Consider the following 23,484-nt stretch of genomic DNA (forward strand, 5'->3'; position numbering starts at 1 on the left):
CACTCTTGTGTTTGTAGTTAGCACTCCCGGTCCAGACGGCTCATCAGCAGCGCTCGCTGTATCTTTCCTTAATGTGAGCGTAGATAATCACCATTTCAGAAAAAGACTACTTAGCGTTTTAATTAGTATTTTCTCTCCGCTTCAAGACTGTACATATTCTTTGATATCTTTGAAGCAAGGCACAAAATGCAATCTGTCACCAGGCCGGGCTGGGCTCGGTTGTGCAGGATGCCAGCTGCAAGTCTCTAGCATGAATATATTTTAATCTTTCTTCCCCAGTTTCAGCAGTAATTGCAGATTATCATTCAGATCTGATGAATTTTACCTCATTTACCCTCGCTAAAAAAAATTATACATTGAAGTTCGCACACTGCCTGAGAACACATTATTATTATTATTATTATTATTATTATTTATTGTTATAGCGCCATTTATTCCATGGCGCTTTACATGTGAGGGGGGTATACATAAAAACAAGTACAATAGTCTTAAACAATACAAGTCATAACTGGTACAGGAGGAGAGAGGACCCTGCCCGCGAGGGCTCACAATCTTCAAGGGATGGGTGATAATACAGTAGGCGAGGGTAGAGCTGGTCGTGCAGCGGTTTGGTCGATCGGTGGTTACTGCAGGTTATAGGCTTGTCGGAAGAGGTGGGTCTTCAGGCTCTTTTTGAAGGTTTCGATGGTAGGTGAGAGTCTGATATGTTGTGGTAGAGAGTTCCAGAGTAGGGGAGATGCGCGAGAGAAATCTTGTATGCGATTGTGGGAAGAGGAGATAAGAGGGGAGTAGAGAAGGAGATCTTGTGAGGATATATTATTACAGCGCTAGATAAAAAAAATCCTAGAAAGGTGACACTGTTTGAAAGCCATTAACGGCGTTGTGTAGTTCGGACTATGGCTTTGTGCTGCAAAAAGTGAACTAAGTCCTCAGTAAGTGTTCAGTTCTACTGCAGCACCCCCACAGGTTAATTGAAGTATTACACAATTATCAGTTTAAAAGTTAATGGGATGTCAGTGTAATTAATTTATTTTACTCACTTATGTAGCGCCATTAATTCCGCAGCACTTTACAGACATTATTGGCACTGTCCCCATTGGGGCTCACACCTACATTACCTATCAGTATGTCTTTGGAATGTGGGAGGAAACTCATGCAAACACGGGGAGAACATGCAAATTTCTTTCAGATGTTGTCCTTCGTGAGATTTGAACCCAGGACCCCAGTGCTAATAACCACTGAGCCACCATGCTGCATGGATGTGTTGGATCTTCCAGAGCTAGAGACACACTTGTAGATGCTTTTCACCCTGTTTAATAGACAGGGTCCCGGACAGAGCGCTCCACTTTATTAAAGGGGGTTATCTGGGACTATTTTTTTTAAACAATGTGTCTAAGAGCTAACAGGAAGGTAATTGTTAACTACCTGCCTGTTGTGCCCAGCGTCGACCTCTGCCGACACAGAACCATCACAATCCGCTCCTGCCGGTGATTCATCAGCTTAGACAGTGCTCCTCTACTGCTCTGCTCAGTTGATGGGGCATGACTGTTGATGTCATGGTGATTGACCGCCGGCCCCCTGCTGCCTAACTGCGGGTAGCCAACTAGCTCAATCAGCATGACGTCAGCAGTCACAGCCCATCTACAGGGCAGCCCTGGGGAAGAACAGCTGCTCTGTTGACATGGTGCAGCTGAATCACTGGCAGGAGCGGTTGGTGACTGTTCTACAGGCAGGTGTTGCTGGTTGTATACTGCCTGTTTTTAAGCACATAGAAAAAAAATAGTCCTGGACAACCTCTTTAACTAATCGAGTATTTGAAAGTTTGGTTTTCTGAACCACAGTCATTTTAAGGGGAGACCTTATGCTAGAACTGTTTAGCTTTTTTGGAGTGTGACTCCACTAAAGTCATCTTTCTTAAGCCCAAACTTTGATTTGCTCAGGCTAAATAAACACTGAATCTGGGACGTCACTCAGAATTATATTGGCCTGAAATGTAAGTGTGGAGTCTGTGCGCTCTCCGACAATAACTGCTGAGCACAATATGGAGGGATGACCCTCTGTGAAGTACATCGGGCTACTCGAACACCTTCCCATAACTGTCTCTATTAGGCTATGTGCACACGGTGCAGATCCGCAGCGTTTCAGGCTCTGCAGGTCCGCAGCAGATTTAGGTGCATTGTACAGTACCATTGTTTTCAATGGTAAGCTGAAAAGCGCTGTGCACACGCTGAGGATTTTTCAGCGCGGATGTGCTGCAGGTTCAAATCCGCAGCATGTCAATTCTTTGTGCCGAATCCGCAGCGGTTTCACACCTTCTCCATTGTAGAGGTGTGAAACCGCAGGGCTAAACCACAGGCTAATCTGCAGGTAAACCGCAGGACCAAAATCTACGTGTGCACATAGCCTTAAAATGTCATATCCAGTCACTTCTATGGATCGGAGCCATGCTTATCATCACTGTGGACCTTGGAGTCTTCTCAGTGTGCATGACGGTTCCTGCTGACATTTGTACTCTGCTGGTAGGAGAAAGGTTTTCGTCCAGGCTCACCACTAATCCTGAGTGAAGTACAGTATAGTTGTTATTTAGTTCTAATCAAAACCAGCATTTCCAATGTTTAGTCCAAATGTAGAATTTTTTAAAGGGAACCCGTCATGGTGATTTTATTACAGAAGTAGTGATATAGCAATATAGGGCCTTACAGTCATAAATATGATACCAGTTATGTAGCAGCCTGATGTACCAGAGCTGAAACATCAAGCTTTCAATCAACAAGTTAGCCTTGAAGGGAGGATGTGGTCTGAGTATATCATTCTCTCTCTGAACTTCCAGTGTAATTTGTATGTGGCTCAGATTGCTATAATATTAATACAGATTACTACAAAACTGGTATTTTTGTTGTACCAGGACCCCTACAGCCATAACACTATCTTTTTCAGCCACTACAGATAAGCAGACCCGTGGAAGTTCCGGGTTCTGCTACCCGACCAAATTTTAGTCCAGAGTTCGTGACTATCAGAACTGTACCTGAACTTGAGCCTGAACCTGAACCCCATTGAAATCAATGGAAAATTAAAATATCACATGGAAAACGAAAATATCTCTCTCTACCTCACCCTGAACTGTAAAACAGACTTCCAGGGGAAGTTCGTGTTCGGAGTTCAGCATCGATATGAACCCTGAACCTTGATGCTCGGGGTCACTCATCTCTAGTCGTCACATTTTCCTGACCAGTTCTCTATAGACACCTATTTCAAAGGAATATCACTTTCTTGTAAAACTATAGTAGAGCCCTGCTGCCCAAAATCAAAGTTTGATATATCTGTATGTATTCCAGAGCCTATTGTGGATGTAATTTCCCTGACCTACAAATATTGTAGTGCTGCGGTATCCACGCAGTGCAGTGATGAGGCAGTGACCCAGCAAAGTTCAAAAACAAAAGTCTTTTTTATGCTCAACTCTCAAAAGAACACAGCACAAGATATCCTCCGGATCGCAGCCTGGAAACATATCCTCCGGTTTGCAGCCAATAAACACGCCAGTCCACCTTCGAAACCGTTGAAGTGGGCGACTGCACCGCCGTCTATGCTGTGGGTGCTAGGCCTTTCAGCTCCCTTGGCTATTTGGCTCAGCTTACATGTGTTGCCTCACACAGGTGGAGCTCTGCAGAGCCTTCTCCTCTGCACTCTTGCAAACACCATCTGACTCTGACACTGACCCTGACACACCCAAACCTTTTACTGCAGGTTTTAAACTGGAATCTAGGCCACATGGAAAACCAGGGCTGGGATAGGAAATGGATTGCTCCACTACCATCCTGTAGTCTGGATGGCTAACACTTATATTTTGTGTTGCAATCACAGTTATGCCTGTGACTGCAATGCACTCCCATGGCCTCAATACACCTCCGTGATTCTACTGTAGATGTATAGCGCAGATAGTGGAGTGTCTCCTCTTCCTATCTCTTCTCTTGCTGCTCTTTCTTCCCCCATATCCCATTTAGGACGTTGCTACTTTTCTTATTTTCCATTTTCCTTTATGACACTACAATACAGGGCCATTAGATCAGAGATATTTGGGACACTGATGGCTAGACATGTTAGACATGAACGAACCCGAACTGTAAAGTCCAGGGTTGGTATCGGACACCTAATGTCCGGTGCTGAACTCCGAACACGAACTTCTCTCGGAAGTCCTTTTTACAGTTCTGGAGTTTCTCTTTGATCTCATCATTGCAAAATTATTTTCCCCATCAAAATGGAATATAATCAATGTCAGATGGTGCCCAAATTATACCGTTATGCAACACGGTACAGTAAAGAGTGCCCATGGCTGACTTTGAAGACTTAGGGCACCGGTAAAGACCAGGGGCATGGTGCACAGGACGAACAATGCTGGTATAACATCTGCTGTCTTATTCTATATTGTTAGTTCTTGCTTTACTAAATATAACCCTAAAAAAAAAAAAAAGATTAAATAAATCCTGGTAGAATTCCTTTCACTTTAACGGGGTTTATCAATATTCTTGAGGCCAATAACTACGGCACACTTTCATGCAAAAATGCTATGAATCGAAACAGAACCTTGGATGAACCCGATTAACGCAAGAACAAGTCTGAGCTGTGACAATCTCGTCTTTGATTGACTGATTGCCGTTAATGACATGGAAATTGCAGTAATATACAGTATATAAACTAAAAGAAAAACAAAAGTAAATTTAGAAAGACGTATCAAAATGTTCTTGACTGTTTAGTAGGCAATTAGTAGAAGTTATGCTAATCGGCACAGGTTGTTCTTCCACACACATTTACATAAAATGTATAATTTCCCAGCCCGTAATTAATGTAACTTCAGTTCCCGGCACCAAGCGCAACGCTGGAACGTCACCCTCCGCCCAGCGAGAAAAGCATTTTAGATCACTCTGTGCTGAGACCTCCGCTTAGGCATGCCGCGCAGAGAGGATGGTAGCTGATGGGGTGGGCAGCTATACATTGTACCATAGATTTATTTTACTAATCAATTACATTACTAATTTAATTGGAATATATATTTGCTGTCTTTGGGTACAGTGATTTTCTGTCTTCGCACCCCACTCTAACATGCAAAAGTATGGATCCTTCAAGTTTGAGTTGTATTTAATACTTGTATTTAATGTATTCTGTTTTACTTTATACCATCTCTGTTTTTTTTCTATATTGTGCTTCTTCCCTAGAGTCTTTCAGTACCTTCCATACTTTTTTACTTTTCACTTTTCCTTCAAAGTCCATTTTTCACCATTACACAGGGTGATTCCTTGCCCTAAAAAATGAAAAAAATATTTTTATCTTTTACTTTTTAAAAATTACAACATGGAAAATGGGCCCATGCAAAGGTTTTAACACCCTTGAAGACTTGTGTGCTCAAATAAGTTTGACCAAGGTTTCAGACCTTAATTAGCCCGTTGGGGTTATGGCTTGTTCACTATCATCGTTAGGAAAGGCGTGGTGATGCAAATTTCCTAACTTTATAAAAACCTAGCCTTCTTAGCCTTGTGCCAAAAAACAGCAGCCATGGGTTCTTCGAAGCAGCTGCCTAGCACTCTGAAAATGAAAATGATGGAGGCCCACAAAGCAGGAGAAGGCTATAAGAAGATAGCAAAGTGTTTTCAAGTTGCCCTTTCCTCAGTTCAAAATATAATTAAGAAATGTCAGTTAACAGGATGAGTGGAGTTCAAGATAAGGTCTGGAAGACCAAGCAAAATTTCAGTGAGAGCTTGCTTGTAGGATTGCTAGAGAGGAAAATCGAAACCCCCGCTTGACTGCAAAAGACCTTCACAAAGATTTATAAGACTCTGGAGTTTTGGTACATTGGTCTACTGTTCAGAGACACCTGCACAAATATGGCCTACATGGAAGAGTCATCAGAAGAAAACCTCTCCTGCATCCTTACCATAAAATTCAGTATCAGAAGTATTTAACAGAATATCTAAACAAGCTTTATACCTTTTGGAAAGAAGTCCCTTCCACCAATGATGTTAAAATAGAACTCTTTGGCCACAATGATCAAAGGTTGTGTAGTTGTGTTGGAGTCTCACAAAACTGGAAGAATTTTCCAAGGAAGAATGGATGAAAATCCCTCAAACAAGAATTGAAAGACTCTTAGCTGGCTACAAAAAGCATTTAGAAGCTGTGATACTTGCGAAATGGGGTGCCACTAGCTACTAACAATGCAGGATGCCCAAACTTTTGCATTGGCTCATTTTCCTTTCTGTAATTTTTAAAATGTAAAAGATGAAAATATATATACGGTAGTTTGGTTTTTTTTGGCCTAAAATACAAAGGAAATGTGTCACCTTTAACTTTAGAAATCATTTAATCTTCAACTGGCTTAACTGTTCACAATAACAGGACTGTTCCCAGGGGTGCCCAAACTTTTACATGCCACTGTACGTGGCACTGGTGAGCAGATTAATCTGTTCTTTGAAGTTTGATTATTGACCCCATTGCCTCCCTTCGCCATACAAGGACAAAAGAATCTGATGTGCACTTGTCTTTTCTTTTTCTATGGTAAGAAATGGGAAAATCGAGCCTATTCTGTAACGTTGCCTGCGTTGCCATTTGAAGCAAAGATGTTAAAGGGGTTGTCATAGAGTAAAAAAAAAAAAATAGGACTCTTCTCCACGTGCTATTCCTGGTACTACAGCTTAGTCGTAATGAAGTATAAGGGCCTGAGCTGCAATACTACATACGTACCACCAGAGCGGGGCTGTTGCATCCTTTTTTCTTATCTCCACTTTAGCAATGAACACAAATATTCAAGTAGACATTTATAAAAAAAAAATATACATTGTGTATATACTATAGAGTTTGCTTCTTATACTTATTGCAATCTAGAAGCTGCCGTAGGTCAGAAATGTGCGTGTTCTCAGAAGTGCTGAGTCTCGTGTATTCTTTGTTTTTCAGTATCGATCAGGTCGGGATCCACAGAGAGGATCGGACAATGTCTCCAACAAGTCATCAGACAGTGATGTGAGTGACGTGTCTGCTGTGTCCCGGACAAGCAGTGCCTCCCGTTTTAGCAGTACCAGCTACATGTCTGTGCAGTCAGAACGACCGCGAGGGAACAGCAAAATAAGGTGAGTTGTGTTATAATGTAGCTCTGAACATAGGCTAGGGAGTGAATACATGTAAAACGGAAGGAGCGCTGCAGGGAAGATCAAGACATGGTGTTTTGACTCATGCAGGACCTGAAGTGAAGGAGCATGACATAGGTATTCAGAGAATTAATAATTACATTTTATAGGTAATGGTGATGAGTGAACGTGCTCAGATAAGGTGTTATCTGAGCATGCTCGTGTGCTACCGAGTGTCTTCGGCATTCTCGAAATATACCGTTATGCTCAAACGTTTACATACCCAGCAGAATTTTTGCTTTCTTGGCCTTTTTCCAGAGAATTTGAATGATAACACCAAAACTTTTTCTCCACTCACGGTTAGTGGTTGGGTGAAGCCATGTATTGTCAAGCTACTGTGTTTTCTCTTTTTAAATCATAATGACAGCCCATAACATCCAAAAGACAGGACGGACCAAAAATGCAACAGGTTGCGTCCGGCGCGCCTAGGCGCACACTACAAAAAACGCATGCGCACGAAAACGCATACAAACATGTGCATACGCTAGACCCTGCGCCCCCTTGTTAATAGGGGGCGCAGGACGCATGCGCATGGACGCGCACGAAGCGCAGCGCTAAAAAACAATAGTGTGAAACCAGCCTTGTTTGTGGGTTTTTCTTTTCATCCCAAACAATATTTCTGGCAGTTGTCACAGGTGAGGATGTTACCTTCAGTAGCCATTCAAACCCATTTGTGTCAACTTCTGTGCAAGTTATGAGGCCAAAATCACCAGGGTATGTGAAGTTTTGATCAGGGTCATTTGGATATTTTGGGTTGTCATTATGATTTAAAAAGAGAAAACACAGTAGTCTGACAATAAATGTCTTCACACAACCACTAACCATGAGTGGAGAAAAAGTTTTGGTGTTATCATTCATATTCTCTGAAAAAAGGCCAAGAAAGCAAAAATTCTGCCGGGGTTTGTAAACTTTTGAGCACAACTGTGTATATTCTAGTCCCTGCAGTTGCATGTCTTGTGGCTGTTAGACAGCTGGAACACGTGCAGGGATTGCCTGACAAGCAATCCCTGCATGCGTTGTGACTGTTGAACAGCTACGAGACTTGCAGCCGTGGGGACTCCAACATATTATTTGAGCACGCCGAAGTCCAAATTTTATTGAAAGTGCATAAAATAATATAAATATATGTATCATTGCATGGAATGCCTCAGAAACAATGGGACACCAAGTATTTATTGGAAACACAGCAAATGAAAGTATAAATCCCTAGCTATAGAGACCTATGTATCAGTTCAAAAAGCCCATGTAAGATACTCAAAAAGGTCAGACGATAGCAACAGACTAGGAACAATGAGTGTTACACGTGTTGCTGCCGGGCGGCCACGTGTCCCTTCACCCAGCAACCCCTGTACCTGTGCCAAGAGTGTGGAGTAAAGGTAACAGCAACCAGTTGTGCAACATTTCTCACATCCTCGGATTAATGCACAATAATAATGACTTATAATACATCCCCCCAGTGTGTATTACAGGGGTTGCAAAGGAGAAGACAATCAGTGCATCATCTGTTCGGGGCTCTGCCCCATTCATAGCACTAGGGCTTAGCTCCAGTATCAGACAAAACCTCTGCCAGATTCTGTACAGCTTCTTTAGCCATCAGTAAACCTATAAACCAAACCCATTGGCCAGATAAATATATGTCAGTGACAGATTACTGCCAACATCTTATTATCTGCTTTACGCTTAAATGGGTATTCTGGCATTCAGCATTTTCCAGTGGATTTGTGATAATGGTGGATAAGGGGGGGGGTCCAACCATTGTGACCTTAACCCATTGAAAGAACAGCAGACCCCTGTCCCATTTTTCACCAAGTTCACAGACTGTTGATAGGAAAAGTTTAAATGGACTGGCGATCGAACATGCCCCCCCCCCCACCCGTTCAAGTATCTGTCTATGGAGCTGATGGAAAAAAGTGAGTTCACTGGAATATCCCTCTAAATAAATGGAGCTGAGCTCCAATACGAGAAGATGCCTTGCAAGGCGTAAGGACCTGATATACACAATAGTTATTGACATCGCTCATGGGGTCATAGTGCAAGATTGCACCCTTTCACAGTTGCTGGCATTCCCATAGACAGTGAATAGAGCTCGATCCATTGCTCCATTCAAACAGGGGTCTCCAGACATCGCGGGGGTCCCGGCAGTCATCACATACCTTATAGGCAACAGGATTATAACCTTGCTTGTGACTGTGGAGCTGAGATGTTCAGGAGTCAGCAAATTCCTCCCAGTTGATTTATGGCATTTGCAGTCATTCTGTATATTATTTTGCATGTTTTTTTTTCCCCTGATGCTCTGTTCATACTGTGTCTGCATAATGCCGTTTCCGTCTGAGTCTTTCGTTATTTCTGATGGAAGGATAGCTGTCATGGCTTCATTATAAGCATATGACCTGACGCTAGTAGGCGCAGAGCCACAGACTTGGTCTCCTTGCATGTCTTGCATGTTCTCGCTCTAACCCTCATCTTTTCTTTTCTACTTGCATGCTTCTCTTCCTGTGTGTTGAACTCATTAGAAGATTAAGAGAAATAGGGGAAAGAAGTGATAGGAGAGGAGGAGGGCAGGATGGGGAGAACCACAAGGACATGGGCTTCCCAGAGGAGGATGAGGAGGAAATCAGGCAAGAGGAGGATAGTGAGAAAGTAGCGGAGGAGGCCCGGAGAGCCAGCGAGAACTCCACCAGGAGAGGAAGTAAGGGCTCAATAGAAGAAGAGATCCTGCATGCTGAAAAAGATGGAGAGACGCATGAACATGAAGAAAACCACAAAGAGGCTCTGCCAAGGAGGTTGTCAGAGAACGATATCAGGTAACATGTTCTTCCTCACAAAGTAACCCTCCAAGATAGTTTATAGGATTTCCCATAGTATTTGATCCCAACTTTGCATTTCAGTTAAAAGACCACTAAAAATGCAAAATTATTAGATTACATATAGAAAAGTGATTGGGGTCCACTTTTCTTAAAGTGGAAAATCATTTTAAACCCCCTTTCATTGAATCCTATTTTATCTCATTTCATATATGCAACCCTTGAGATCAGCCATATGTCCTCCTCTCTTCCCCCTTCTCGCTATTATTTGTCTGGCTGTATGACAACCGGCTGCAGCAGAAGCCTCCTCCCAGTGCTCTGTCTGCAATAAGGACCCCGTTACACGCTTCAATGTCCCAGCGATCCCACCCACGATCCGACGTGGATGGGATTGCTGGGACATCGTTGGCTGATTGCTGGTGAGCTGTCACATAGACAGACTCACCAGCGATCAGGACCAGCGAGCACGCTGGTATCCAGGGCAAACAGCAGGTAACTAAGAGCTGCGCGGCTCCTAGATACCCGCTGTTTACCCTGGATACCAGCTCCCAGCGTCGCTGATCGTTGGTCTCTCGCTGTCATACGCAGCGATGTGTGCTGCCCAGCGGGAGACCAACGATAGAATTACGGCCCAGACCATTAGGCAACGATTAACGGTCAGCCAACTGATCGTTGCTACATGTCACACACAACAATGTCGTTTCAACATCGCTGCAACATCACCAAACTGGTGACGTTGCAACGATATCGTTCACAATATCATTGTGTGTAACGGTGGCTTAAGACTAAAGCATCGTTAAGCCTGGCTCCATGACTTACCCTGAGATTAACCTCTGATCTCTGGAGGATTTCTACAAGACCGTTTCAGGGACATGATAACTTATAAAGCTGTTGTGGTGCCACCACTTAGATCCACAGCGATCGGCAGTACTGGGCACTTTTTCCACCAGTTAGAATGAACTTTCAGTGTGCATGCCAGACCACCACCTCATTCATTTTTCCTAAAGCTGGTGGTGGAAAAGGGTGATAGCAGCACTCGGCAGTCCGGAAGGGAATAAATGCAGCAGTGGTTGGAGATGCGCAGAAGTTTCCCATTCTGCTACGGGTCCCAGCGGTTGGACATTGCCCAGGTCTGCTATAGACCGTTAAAAGATACCTTGGTCCGTATCTTTAGAGTCATGTCAAAATTTGGATAAATTAATAAAACTGACTATAAACCTGCAATGGTTCTCTTTGCCATCAGTGGAGTTTGACACATACATGTTAGAGGTGTCATCCAGGACTAACTTATAAATTATACAAATGAACTTAGAAAATCTCCCCTCCGTCAGATCTGATACAGAACTATTAGTTATAGAGTCATGAAATAGCCTTCCATTCAGCGAGGGTTATTCTCCTGACAAATACTGACCCATTTTGCGACAGAGACGGAACAATGACGTTACGCGCCCTGATTTTACATTGCATGTCCCACTTACATCTGCTGTATCTTGGTGCAGGAAACTGGTCGCCATCCAGCAGACAGATGGGTAGTAGTTTGCTGGCACTGCCTAATAAGACAGGTACATTTTGTATCCAGCGTTCGCTGTTGTGCTAATTATTTCCTAAGACATTATGTAAATTAATTTATTAACTAAAATTACCTCCTACGTTTTCTTGGCGCAGATTGTGCAGATTTCCAAGAGAACATTATTGATCTGATGAGACCTATTATAGCATGTGCCGGTCAGACCAATTTTCATTGTGGTTTGGAGACATCGAACCTCCAAAACCTCAGAAATCAGCTGCTTTACTGAGGCCTTCCAAAAATGTCCTCCGGTCATGTCATCTTCACGTCTCCTGAAGGCCCTCCTCAGCAGTTACCTCCTGTGTCTTCCGAATCTTGTGAAACTGTTCATTTACGCCCTATTCCTGTGTAAATAGCAAAAAGAATTATAATTCTCTCCTGCGACAGTGAACTGATGTGTCTTCCCTTACGTTTCCCTCTTCGCTCAACATATCCCAAGACGAGTGGCAAGAGATGATCAGATTTAGAAAACAAAAACGTGATTTTGCGATACTCTGTCAGGAGATATTTCTACTCTGCAGTATGTGGCCACCTATTTGTTGGGATGACTTTGGGGACATGTGGAACGCTTTGCTAGTATTTCTCAATAATGTGTTGAATTTGTGTTGTGAGAAGTTGGGTTCCTTAAAAATATTCATGAAAAGGCAATGGTGTGTATTACAGATCGGCAAAAAGCTTTGCAGGAATCTGGTCTATCGGCCACATTGGTAATCCGTTGTTGCCAAATCAGAGTACTCTGAACCTCGTACGACCTGTGGTGTCCTCAGCACCTCTTCTGATTAGTAGGCCCTCGTCACGTCATAACAATGAAGCATGAATGACGCATGATGTCGCGGGGGCCTACCAGGCACTGGGAATACCACAGGTGGTAGAAGGTTTCCAGTGCTCTACTATGGTGGCCCCTGACTACAGATGTGGCTGCAAATCTTTTTCTCAACTCTAGGGTATCCACAGAGCATAGTACTATTGGACATCGAGCCAAGAACCCTCTTAGGGAGTTGTATAGCGTCAGACTGGTCTACAAAAAATGGGACCCAGCTTCTCACCTATTAACAGGGCTTGGGCACAGCGGACACCATTAGACCAAGCAGTGGTCAAGCCAAGCCCATGTCAAGTTGATAATGAGGCACTGAGCTTTATCACTTTTTGGGTCACTTCACGAAAAAAAAACCTTTAAGTCCATTATTAAAAGAGCCATGACGGAACAGATATTCGCAAACCGTGACGGATCCAATATGGTGTATTGGCTCGATCAGACGTCCATCTAGAAGCAGACATAACCGCCCGAAACACCATGGACTGTACTTATTTCATAATAAATCAGCATTAAACATGTAAGATGATATAGTTTAGAACCCCGCAATGTTGCCCGCTTTTCACATTTCAGACATATGGGGTGTATATACCACATATCACTAGCGGTCACCTATCTGGTAGGCCCGGAGTGGCGGTAATAATAGTAGAACATTGCTCTATCACATGGGTAAATTAATGCCGGTGAAGTACAGTATATTGGGTCTTGGTAAAGTCGTGTTCGCTATAGTCATAATAGTTTAAAAACCGTGGCCCCCTCCATCGATGTGAAGTGACAGATGCACACTGGTGCGGCTCCCCGAAGCCTAGTTACCATGGTAATATAGCCGGCTCGCTTCATACGCGTCCCGAAACTGCTGCTATTGTTCACTATTACTACAAATGTAGAAGAAATGAGGAGAAAAGTTGAGAAGATGAGATTAACCCCTCTATCCTCAGGACACAGACGATATACAGTACCCAACAAGCAAATGTCAAAAAATCATATAGATGCAGGACACAATCTACCGGGCCGAGCATTGTATGATCCTGAAGATTATATTGTGCCCCTAATTCTTACATTTGGCTGTGGGGACCAAAATAATTATTTCAAAATATAACGTATATTATTATAGCCAACTGATCTCAGGGGTTATCTTACTTCCAAGGGTCATCGGAGGGGGCTTTATCGGGATTTTATTGTTTTCAGTGGTCACCAAGAGATAGTCTATCCAAAGGGAATCTGTCAACAGATTTTTGCTGCTTAATCTGAGAGCAAAGACACAGAAAAAAAAACACACAGTATGACAAACGTGCATAAATACTCTGTTGTAAAATATATGTAGTAAGTAGCAAGTGCTAGTAAAAGATGTTAACAAAACCAGGGTATTTTGTTGATACTTTTTTTGCAAAAAAATGTACTCTAAGCCACTCCACCACGTCACGGTATACCCTTCTCGGAGCAGTCCTATCTAATATATTTAAAACCTGAACATGTGAACAATACCATCATGAGCAGGGTTCAGAAAGGTGCTGCCCGGTATGGGCTCGCTGGGCAAAATGGCTTTTTATGTGCATGTCCCAAAGGAGAGAGGCTGGGATCTCCCAAAGCTTGCATAAGCAAGAAATCAATAGATTAAGAACACATGACACATGCACAAAAAATGAACAGGTCAGTAAGACCCTGTTCACACCACCCAAGAACTAAGACACAGAAAAAAACATACAGTATGACAAACATGCATAAATACTCTGTTGTAAAATATATGTAACAGTAAGCAGCAAGTGCTAGTAAAAGATGTTTACAAAACCAGGGTATTTTGTTGATACGTTTTTTGCAAAAAAATGTAGGCTAAGCCACTCCACCACGTCATGGTATACCCTTCTCGGAGCAGTCCTATCTAATATATTTAAAACATGAACATGTGAACCCATATGCCACCGCTACAGGGCAATGGGAAGAGAGAGGCTAAGTGCCAGGAAAGGCGCATCTTACAGATGCTCCTTTTCTGGGGTGGCTGGGGGCAGATGTTTGTAGCCAGGGGGGTCCAAAAACAATGGTCCCTTCCTAGGCTATTAATATCTGCTTTCACTCACTGGCTTTCCCTCTCTGGCGGAGAAAATTGCGCGGGAGCCCATGCAAATTTTTTACGCGATTATAGCCTTAAATTTAACCCCTAGAGTTCCAAATTTTTCTTAACACAAAAACTAATAAACTTATTAAACACTGACATATATAAATCGGTTTGATATGACATGGCTTACTATATGTAAACCATATGTTATATCATGTCGGGTTCTGTAATGATTATACAGAAGCCGGCAATTGATTTAGCGGCTATTATGCTATTGTAGGACTCTATGAACTATAAATATATATATATGGGTCTCAATGATATATCTACTATATAATCGTCTAATTCTGTCTGTCTGTTTGTAACGGAAATCCCGCAGCCGCGACCAATCAGCGCATTCGAACGACGCACGCCTCCTTCGGGAGATCTGCGGCGAGAGAGAGATTCTAGAATACCCGATGCGTTAGAATCGAGCCACCATCTAGTATACTGTGTGTGTGTGTATATATATATATGTGTGTGTGTGTGTGTCTGTAATCATTGAGACCCATATCTAATATATAAAGCTCAAAGTGTGTGTGTGTGTGTGTATGTTTGTTTGTATGTCCGGGATAGGCATCCGCACCGTCGCAGCTACAGCCACAAAATTTGGCACAGTCACAAAATTTGGCACAGTCACACGTCTGGACCCCGAGAGCGTCCTAAGCTATGTTGTGAGGCGAAATTTTAACCCCGCGCGTTCCAATTCACCAAACAATTTTGCCCCTATCTACATACTGGGGGAAAAAGTGTGTGCGCGTCAAGCCCCGCCCCTCATTGTGATGTCACAATGCCCCTATTTGCATACTGGGGAAGCAGTGTGTGCACGCCAAGCCCCGCCCCTCATTATGATGTCACAATGGTTGCCATGGCGACGCTGATGTCATCAAAGGTTGTAAGCCCTGCCGCCGCTCATTATGATGTCATAATGGTTGACTATGAGATGGAAGATGTGTGATGAGTATATGGGCACCGGACTATGGGATGGAGGATATGTATGATGGGTATATGGGAACGGCACTATGGGATGGAGGATATGTATATGGGCACGGGACTATGGGATGGAAGATGTGTGATGGGTATATGGGCACTGGACTATGGAATAGAGGATATGTTTGACGGGTATATGGGCACGGGACTATGGGATGGTGGATATGTATATGGGCATGGGACTATGGGATGGCGGATGTGTGATGGGTATACGGGCACTGGACTATAGGATGGAGGATATGTATGACGGGTATATGGGCACGGGACTATGAAATGGCGGATATGTATGATGGGTATATGGGCACTCGACTATGGGATGGCGAATATGTATGTGTCATGTCGGACACTGTTCACACCAGGGTGTCCGGCAGACAGCGGTAATACCCTGTTGGGTATTCTGTTCCAGTCGGGATAGGGTTAACCAGGTTGTCATGCTGGCTGAGGGCTGGGCCACGCCCTAGGTCTTTAAATAATTCGTCCTGACTATGGGCGTCGCCGACTATAGCTTTAGCCTAGTGCTAGCAATACCGGTCAGCAGTGGTGGTGTTGGAGCGTCTGATATCTGGTGCAGTATATCCCTCAGTGGTTCTTTCTCCAATCTGTTATATATATATTTGGTTGCCCTTGCACATTATTGTATTCCCTTGTGTATTTACTGTGTGGTGTTTTCTTTTACCCCTGTCCATACGTATTTGTGGGGTCTGGTGTCTGGTCCCCTCACTGGGTGGAGGGAGGTGGGTTCAGCTTAGGGCTGGACAGGAGACAGGGACAGGGTGGAGGCTCAGGCAGGCACACCTTCAGTGTAAACCCTGGGTAGAGGGACAGACAGGGTTCCCCTAGTCTGAGGGACATCACAGGGGTCCCGGGGTTTTTGCCTAAAGTAACCTAGGCATTCCATGACAGTATGATGGGTATATGGGCATGGGACTATGGGATGGAGAATATGTATGATGGGTATATGGGTATGGGACTATGGGATGGAGAATATGTATGATGGGTATATGGGCATGGGACTATGGGATGGAGGATATGTATGATGGGTATATGGGCACGGGACTATGAGATGAAGGATGTGTGATGGGTATATGGGCACTCGACTATGGGATGGAGGATGTGTATGATGGGTATATGGGCATGGGACTATGGGATGGAGAATATGTATGATGGGTATATGGGCATGGGACTATGGGATGGATAATATGTATGATGGGTATATGGGCATGGGACTATGGGATGGAGGATGTGTGATGGGTATATGGGCACTCGACCTTGGGATGGAGGATATGTATGATGGGTATATGGGCACTGGACTATGGGATGGAGGATATGTATGATGGGTATATGGGCACGGGGCTATGGGATCGTGGATATGTATGATGGGTATATGGGCACGGGACTATGGGATGGAGGATAATTATAATTTTCTATAACTAACCACAGTTAGTTACTATGCCCGGGCAGCGCCGGGCTCTTCAGCTAGTACTTTATATATATATATATATATATATATATATATATATATATATACTGTATATATATAATATATATAATATATACACTGTATATACACTGTATATACACCGGAATCATGTAACACATACCCAAAGTAACCCAGCGTTAGAAACAAGTATCTGAGGAAGGAAATCTCCGAAACGCGCTTTGGGGTTGGCAGGAGACAGCATGACATTCGGAGCTCTACTCACTGGTATGCTATCTTTATACATTTGGATTATGCCTGTGTTTTGATTGCCATCTAACATTATGGATTGATATATGTGGATCCTGCTTTAATACCCTGCCCATTTACTTCAGATACTTGTTTCCAACTCTGGGTTACTTAGGGTATGTGTTACATGGTTCCGGTATACATGTGCCTATGTATACATAATCTTGTGACAAGTGCAGACATCTTTTTGCATAATCCTCTATAGCGATTAATTTATATGATATCTACTCCGACATTCTCTGCTGTTATACCGCCTCTTTGTATGCGGATTTAGTTTGTTACTTTTTACCCTGGTTGCTATTAATCTGAAATATACAGACTGTACATATATTTTCACAAATATTTGAGGCTATTGACCCATTATATGTCCATTTTGCAAGCCGCTATACGGATTCCATACAGTTGTCACACGGATGCTTAGATGCGAGAAAATCCCATCCTCGCATTGCCAACGGATGACATACGGATCACTGTTCAGGGAACATTTCTGCGTATTTCGTCCGTAAAAAAACGGACCGTATTTTTATACGTTGTGTGTGACTCCAGCCTACGGGTCTTTTGGGGGGTTCAGCAACCTGTAAGACCACGTATCCCAGAGAAGACGCATTGATTTCCAATAAAAGTTCATTACAGATCTCACATTGATTGCCAATAATCGGTAGTACATGCAGTAGCCTCATATTTTTGGAATTTTTCCTATTTCTTGTAGGAGACCTAAGTAGAGACAGCTATGGTGGGATGATAAGGCTCTTTAGGTTTTACTTATCATGTTTTGTTGGGGTGATCTCTTAAGGTGAGATCTTAATGATTGTCTGTCCCTGACCTAATAAATATGAGCCGAGTGCATGCATAGAAGAAATACATCGAACACAAAGTCAGATGGGTGCTCCACTCTCGGCAAGAGCTGGCACTGAACTGAACTTTATTAGCACAAACAAAAGATCATGTAGCAGGCAGGAAGAGGGCGTTACACCACGTCAGCCATAGTATCAGTCTGTGTTGGGGCCATTCCATATATGGTCTTCAGTGCATCCACCTCACATTCCAAGGATTCTAGGGCATAATTCCAGGATGTAGACGCCATCTTGCCGCACCACATATATTACTAGCTTATGTAAGGTTAATAATTGATTTCATTAACCATTCTCTCCTTCACAGCTTCTTCTCTTTTTCTGCAAAATTTTGGTTAAGAAATTTTCCTAGTTTCCTGACCACTTCGTCATTTCCCTCTCCAGAAAATATAAATGTTTTCCAGCATGACCCGATGACTTTCCTGAATTATCTGCTTGCTTCTCTGCATGACTGCGTGTGCGCTCTGTCAGAAAGTCTACTCTTTCGGCACTCTATATGCGCACTCATGAAGAAGCTGTCCCACCCATCACTCCTGAACATGACACACTTTTCAGCATTTATTTCAGGGAGTCTCAGGACTTGGACCACCCCCACTTATCTATTTGAGGACATCAAAACATTTTTTTTTTAAAAGTTGCCATAGGGTTTCCTATTCTTTAAAAAGTGTCCACTCGCCAAGGTGAACCAGGCAGCTGCATTGAGAAAGGAATGGGCACCATGTTCTGCTGAGCCATTCTGCCCCCTAGTTTTAGCAATCTGTGGAGGGTTTACCACCTATATCACCAGCGATTAAATCTACTGACATATTACTATGACATCTCTATTTTTTTTAATTATAAGTACACTTTAAGACTGTGACGGTGACTGAAGACCGGGTAGAAGGTGCCAATACCTTATATGATGAGTTTTGTGAATTCATGTCTGTCCTGTGTAATATTTTTTCATTGTTTTCCTCCACTGTACTATAATGTCTTCAAGTCTATAAGTCTCCAGTTTATTGTAGTCTGTTTTCCTTAAGTTTTTCATATGTTATCAACTAAAAACTTTACTTTCTGTCTTTTCATCCCCTTTCCCCCCTGTTTTGTGTGCAAACATTATCTGCCAATTGGCTGACAGTGTTTTTACATCCAAAATGCAAAGCAGACAGATGGGCGCCTCGGGGAAGAACATGACTAAAAGTACCAGCATCGGAGGGGATATGTATACATTGGAGAAGAACGATGGCAGCCAGTCCGACACAGCAGTGGGCACAGTGGGTGCTGGCAATAAGAAAAGAAGATCCAGCATCGGCGCCAAAATGGTGGCTATTGTTGGCCTCTCACGGAAAAGCCGAAGTACCTCACAGCTCAGCCAAACAGGTAGGGCTTACATTTTTTGAATTTTTTTCATTGAGAAATTGTTTTTCAACTGTTTTTTTTTGCAGTACTGTGTGTCATGATCCAGTCCAGAGTTTGTTTTCTGCTGTCTTCTCTTTGGACTGGTCATGCGGGGGTTAATCCCCTCTGCCTCGTTCTGGAGCTGGCTGGGCTATTTCAGTCCTCTGCAGCCTGCGGGCCAGCGTCAGCTATACTGCAAGCTTCCAAGCTAGTGCCTCTGACCTGTATTCCTTTAGTGTTCCTTCTGCCCTTGATTACCTGGACTTGTGTATGACTCGGCTTGATCTCTGGACTCTGCTACTGGTTTTTCCGTTTCTGATACCACGCTTTCCGGCTGGCTTTGGACCCTCTGGCTTGTACCCTGACCACGTCTTACGTTTCTGATACCACGCTTTCCGGCTGGCTTTTGACCCTCTGGCTTGTACCCTGACCAAGTCTTGCGTTTCTGATACCACGTTCCCGGTAGGTCCTGACTTCTTGCTCGTCTCTGACTACGCACTTGCTGTCTCCCTTGGTACTTCTGCTCCTGACATTTGCTGACTTCGACTAGTCTGACCACTCTTTCGTTACCTGTGACACCTGTGCTGTTGCTCTGTGTTACTATGCTGTGTTTGTGCAACCTCTCTTCCCTCACCAGCACCTCCTTGTGGAGGTTGCGCTGTACTGCGCTGCTAAACTAATTTTATGGTTTTTATTTATTGGTGCATCCTTCAGGAGATCAAGGGGCACTCTACGATGGGCTGTTGGAGAGCAAGATGCACATCTACTGTTCTTTTGCAGTTGTTCTCCGCTGTTTGTATCTGTCTCTAGGGTTGGCGTTGGGTTATTCACATGCACTTTTTAATATGGCCATTTAAAGATTTGGAATAGAGGTCTATGTACCGATCAGTTCTCTAAATAAGCCGCTATGGATAAAAGTATAGAAATTAAAAGTAATAAATAACTCCCATCGTCCACAGTTCTCGCCCCTAGGTTTGGCGCTGGGAACAAATTTTAATGTAGAAAGGAAAAACAAACTTACACATTTGGACTTGTTCTGTTAGTAAAGTCATTGACTCTAATTAAGAGTTTCCACAGTGAAATATCTCCAAAAAAACTTGTATGAGAAGACCACTTCTTATCCATCCAGACCAGATTTTCAGTTCCACCATTTATTATACATACTACTGGCCGTCCGTAAGAAGACCACCCCCTATCGAAGACCACTTTTCAATGCAATTTAGGGTATTTCTCTGAAATGCTGCACTGTATGCTGCTTCATATTTCTTGATCGTTAGAAGTGTTATCCCTCTGTTGTTGGTAAGCCTGAGGACTGGAATGAGGGAAGAGATGATATTTTAAGCGATCATTTTAATTAATTTTGTAAAGTGATGATTTGATTGAATTTAAAGCGAGCCTGTCATCAGTGTACCTCAGGCGCTGTAATGCTGATTAAATCCTTACCTTTCTTCTAGAAATCTGCCATGCTGTTTGAAAGAAACCCATACTTGAAATTGTATGCTAATGAGTTGCAAGTGCAGTGGGCGAGCGCTGCACTTCCAGCTCCTGCTTCTCTCCCTATTCCCTGCTGCCACTGCCTTCCTCCTGTGTTTAACTAACAGCTCACTGAAACATGAGTGAACTATCAGAGCCGAAAGGCAGGCAGTGGGCGGGGAATAAAGAGAGAATCGGGAGCTGGAAGTGCAGCGCTCGCCCACTGCACTTGTGACTCATTAGCATGCAATTTCTAGTATGGATTTTTCTCGAACAGAAAAGTGGATTTCTAGAAGAGAGGTAAGAGTTCAGCACTAAAGCATCTTTACAGACATGCCATTAGTTTGGGGTATGAAATCCTGATGACAGGTTCCCTTTAAACACATGTAGTATTACGGTTAACGTTGAGACCACATGGCTTATGTTGATTGTACGCTTGTTATGCAATGTTTGTTTTTTATCATTTTTTACAATAAGCTGTAGTCAGCTGTATTCTGTGAAGTACTTTCGTACCATGTGGTTATTTCCCTGCAGCACCTCCACAGGGAAAGGGAAGCATTACACCGTTACCATTGAAGTCACAAATGTCTTAGGTCCTCCAGGACAATAGATTCTCTTTGCAGATGTTCTCCAGTCTGACTAATGGGTGTAGGATGTACAGCAGACAGTCGTTTTCAGGAGGCATTTACGATGCTGTTACAGATCTATTAGAATTGATCTTATTCTAAGTTTTTTTTCCTACTGATTAGTAATTTCCGATTATAATTAAATGGGTTTTCCCGGTAATATTTTTTGTTTAGCAGCCATGTTTCCAAAGGTTGCAAATAAAAAGCATATCACCTTTCCGTGGTATAGGAATGACTCCACCGCTGCTCCCAGTCATTGTTTACAGTCTGCAGTGGTGACGCCACATGACCGCTGCTGCCAATCGTTAGGCGACATGGCCCTGCCAACTTAGGCAGCATAAGTCGCAGCAATTGGCTGCTTAATGGGAGAACAAGCGTTAGACTCTGTTTTGCTCTAACTTGAAGAGTTGACTGTTCAAGTGTTGTCTTCTCTCCCTTATATTCTTATGGGCAGGTTTGCCTGGACGCTCCCATAACTCCCATAGGGTATAATGAAAAGCCGACATCCCCTCCTCTGAGTAAGCTTTTCGCTAGGGTGAGTGTTGTGTCTCTTAAAGCACTTGTGAGCCATAGACATGCTCCCTGACCCGTTCTGTGGATGATATTATCTTGAAAAAATAAGATGTTTTTCATTTGAAAGCCCTATTAAATGTTATATGTTTATGTGCCTGTACGCAGGATACAGTTCTCGCCACAACGCAGTAAGGGTATGTGCACACGGAGTTTTTTGGCTCTGCGGATTTTGTAGTAAAAGTCCTGCGGTTTATCTGCGGTTTTGGCTTACGGTTTTGCACCTCATAATGGATGAGGTGTGAAACTGCAGCGTATCTGCACAAAAGAATTGACATGCTGCGGATTGTAAACCGCGCGGAAAAATCCGCAGCATGTGCACAGCGTTTTCCAGTTTACCATTGAAAACAATGGTACTGTACAATGCACCTAAATCTGCTGCGGACCTGCAGAGCCTGAAACACTGCGCATCTGCAGCAGAAACCGCACCGTGTGCACATGGCCTTATAATAATAATTGGATCTACACGACAGCGATTGTTAGCACTTATACAGAAGGGCCTCTGTCAGACACTGTTATATAATTAAGCAGTGACAGAATGTGCCTTTATCCGATCCCGAATAACACGTCCATTATAAAGGGATGGCGAGACCAACAAATGCAACAACTAAGCAGGTGGCAAGTCCTGGCCAGTTTACAGCATGTTTCTAAAGCGACTGACCAGAGGGCGACGGGACCACTCAGGTGCAGCTCTGTTATAGGGATCTCTTGGACGGTACTGCGGAGATCCAGGTGGTATAGGCAGTCTTACGGGTAATAAATGTGCAAATTAGATAAGTTTGTAATGGGTCAAACATTGACATACTGGGCAAATTCCCACAAGTCAGATTGGTGGGGAACCATTGTTGACTTTCTACTCACAGTCTTGTTAATTCCCGTGATGGAGCTAATTGAGTGGGCAAGTTGTCCTGGCCACAAGCTGCACATCAGGATTATTGTAGCCTAAATTTTCCAAACCATCAGACACAGATTCAACCAGATGTTTCATACCCATAGCTAGGTTTATAGTCATTTGCCCAGACAAAAAAAACAAGAAACTTCATTGTATTTTATATTTTTGCCTAGTCTGCACCAATGAAAGCCATGAAACATTGAAAGGGTAAAGAGTCACTTTAGCGTCGGCCCTCGGTCCCACACACATTAACAGAGCTGGGAATTGGGGGTTGTTACATAATCAAACTGGAAGCTGATTATAGATGGCACAAGCAAGGCCTCATTATTTCAGGAGCTACGCTCTTTTTTTCGTCCTAATTTCAGGATTTTAATACTCAGGAAAGACTGTGACAATGGATGGTGTCAGGAAACTGGGATATGGTCCATGTTGTTATAGAAATACAGGCAGCCGCACACTCCGGTCCTGGGTGCCGGCAGGTATTGATGCGAGAGACTCGTGCGAGTTTCTCGCATCACGCTCGCAAGTGTGAC

General features: G+C 43.3%; 1 protein-coding gene across 50 annotated transcripts in view; it reads left to right on the forward strand.

The window, feature by feature from the left end:
* RIMS2 (regulating synaptic membrane exocytosis 2) overlaps positions 1 to 23,484 on the forward strand; it is a 657,506-nt gene that overhangs the window by 572,407 nt on the left and 61,615 nt on the right. For 35 of the 50 annotated variants that reach the window (XM_073590110.1, XM_073590111.1, XM_073590125.1 and 32 more), the window contains 3 exons: positions 6,940 to 7,112; positions 9,683 to 9,973; positions 19,155 to 19,372. In XM_073590110.1, coding sequence (XP_073446211.1) covers positions 6,940 to 7,112; positions 9,683 to 9,973; positions 19,155 to 19,372 — 682 coding nt within the window. Of the gene's footprint in view, positions 1 to 6,939; positions 7,113 to 9,682; positions 9,974 to 19,130; positions 19,373 to 23,484 lie in introns of all 50 variants that reach the window. The other 15 variants (XM_073590132.1, XM_073590137.1, XM_073590144.1 and 12 more) reach the window with 3 other exon arrangements.

This window comes from Dendrobates tinctorius, unplaced genomic scaffold (genome assembly GCF_039654945.1).
Source record: "Dendrobates tinctorius isolate UK_male_01 unplaced genomic scaffold, ASM3965494v1 ptg000116l, whole genome shotgun sequence".
NCBI classification, from domain to species: Eukaryota; Metazoa; Chordata; class Amphibia; order Anura; family Dendrobatidae; genus Dendrobates; species Dendrobates tinctorius.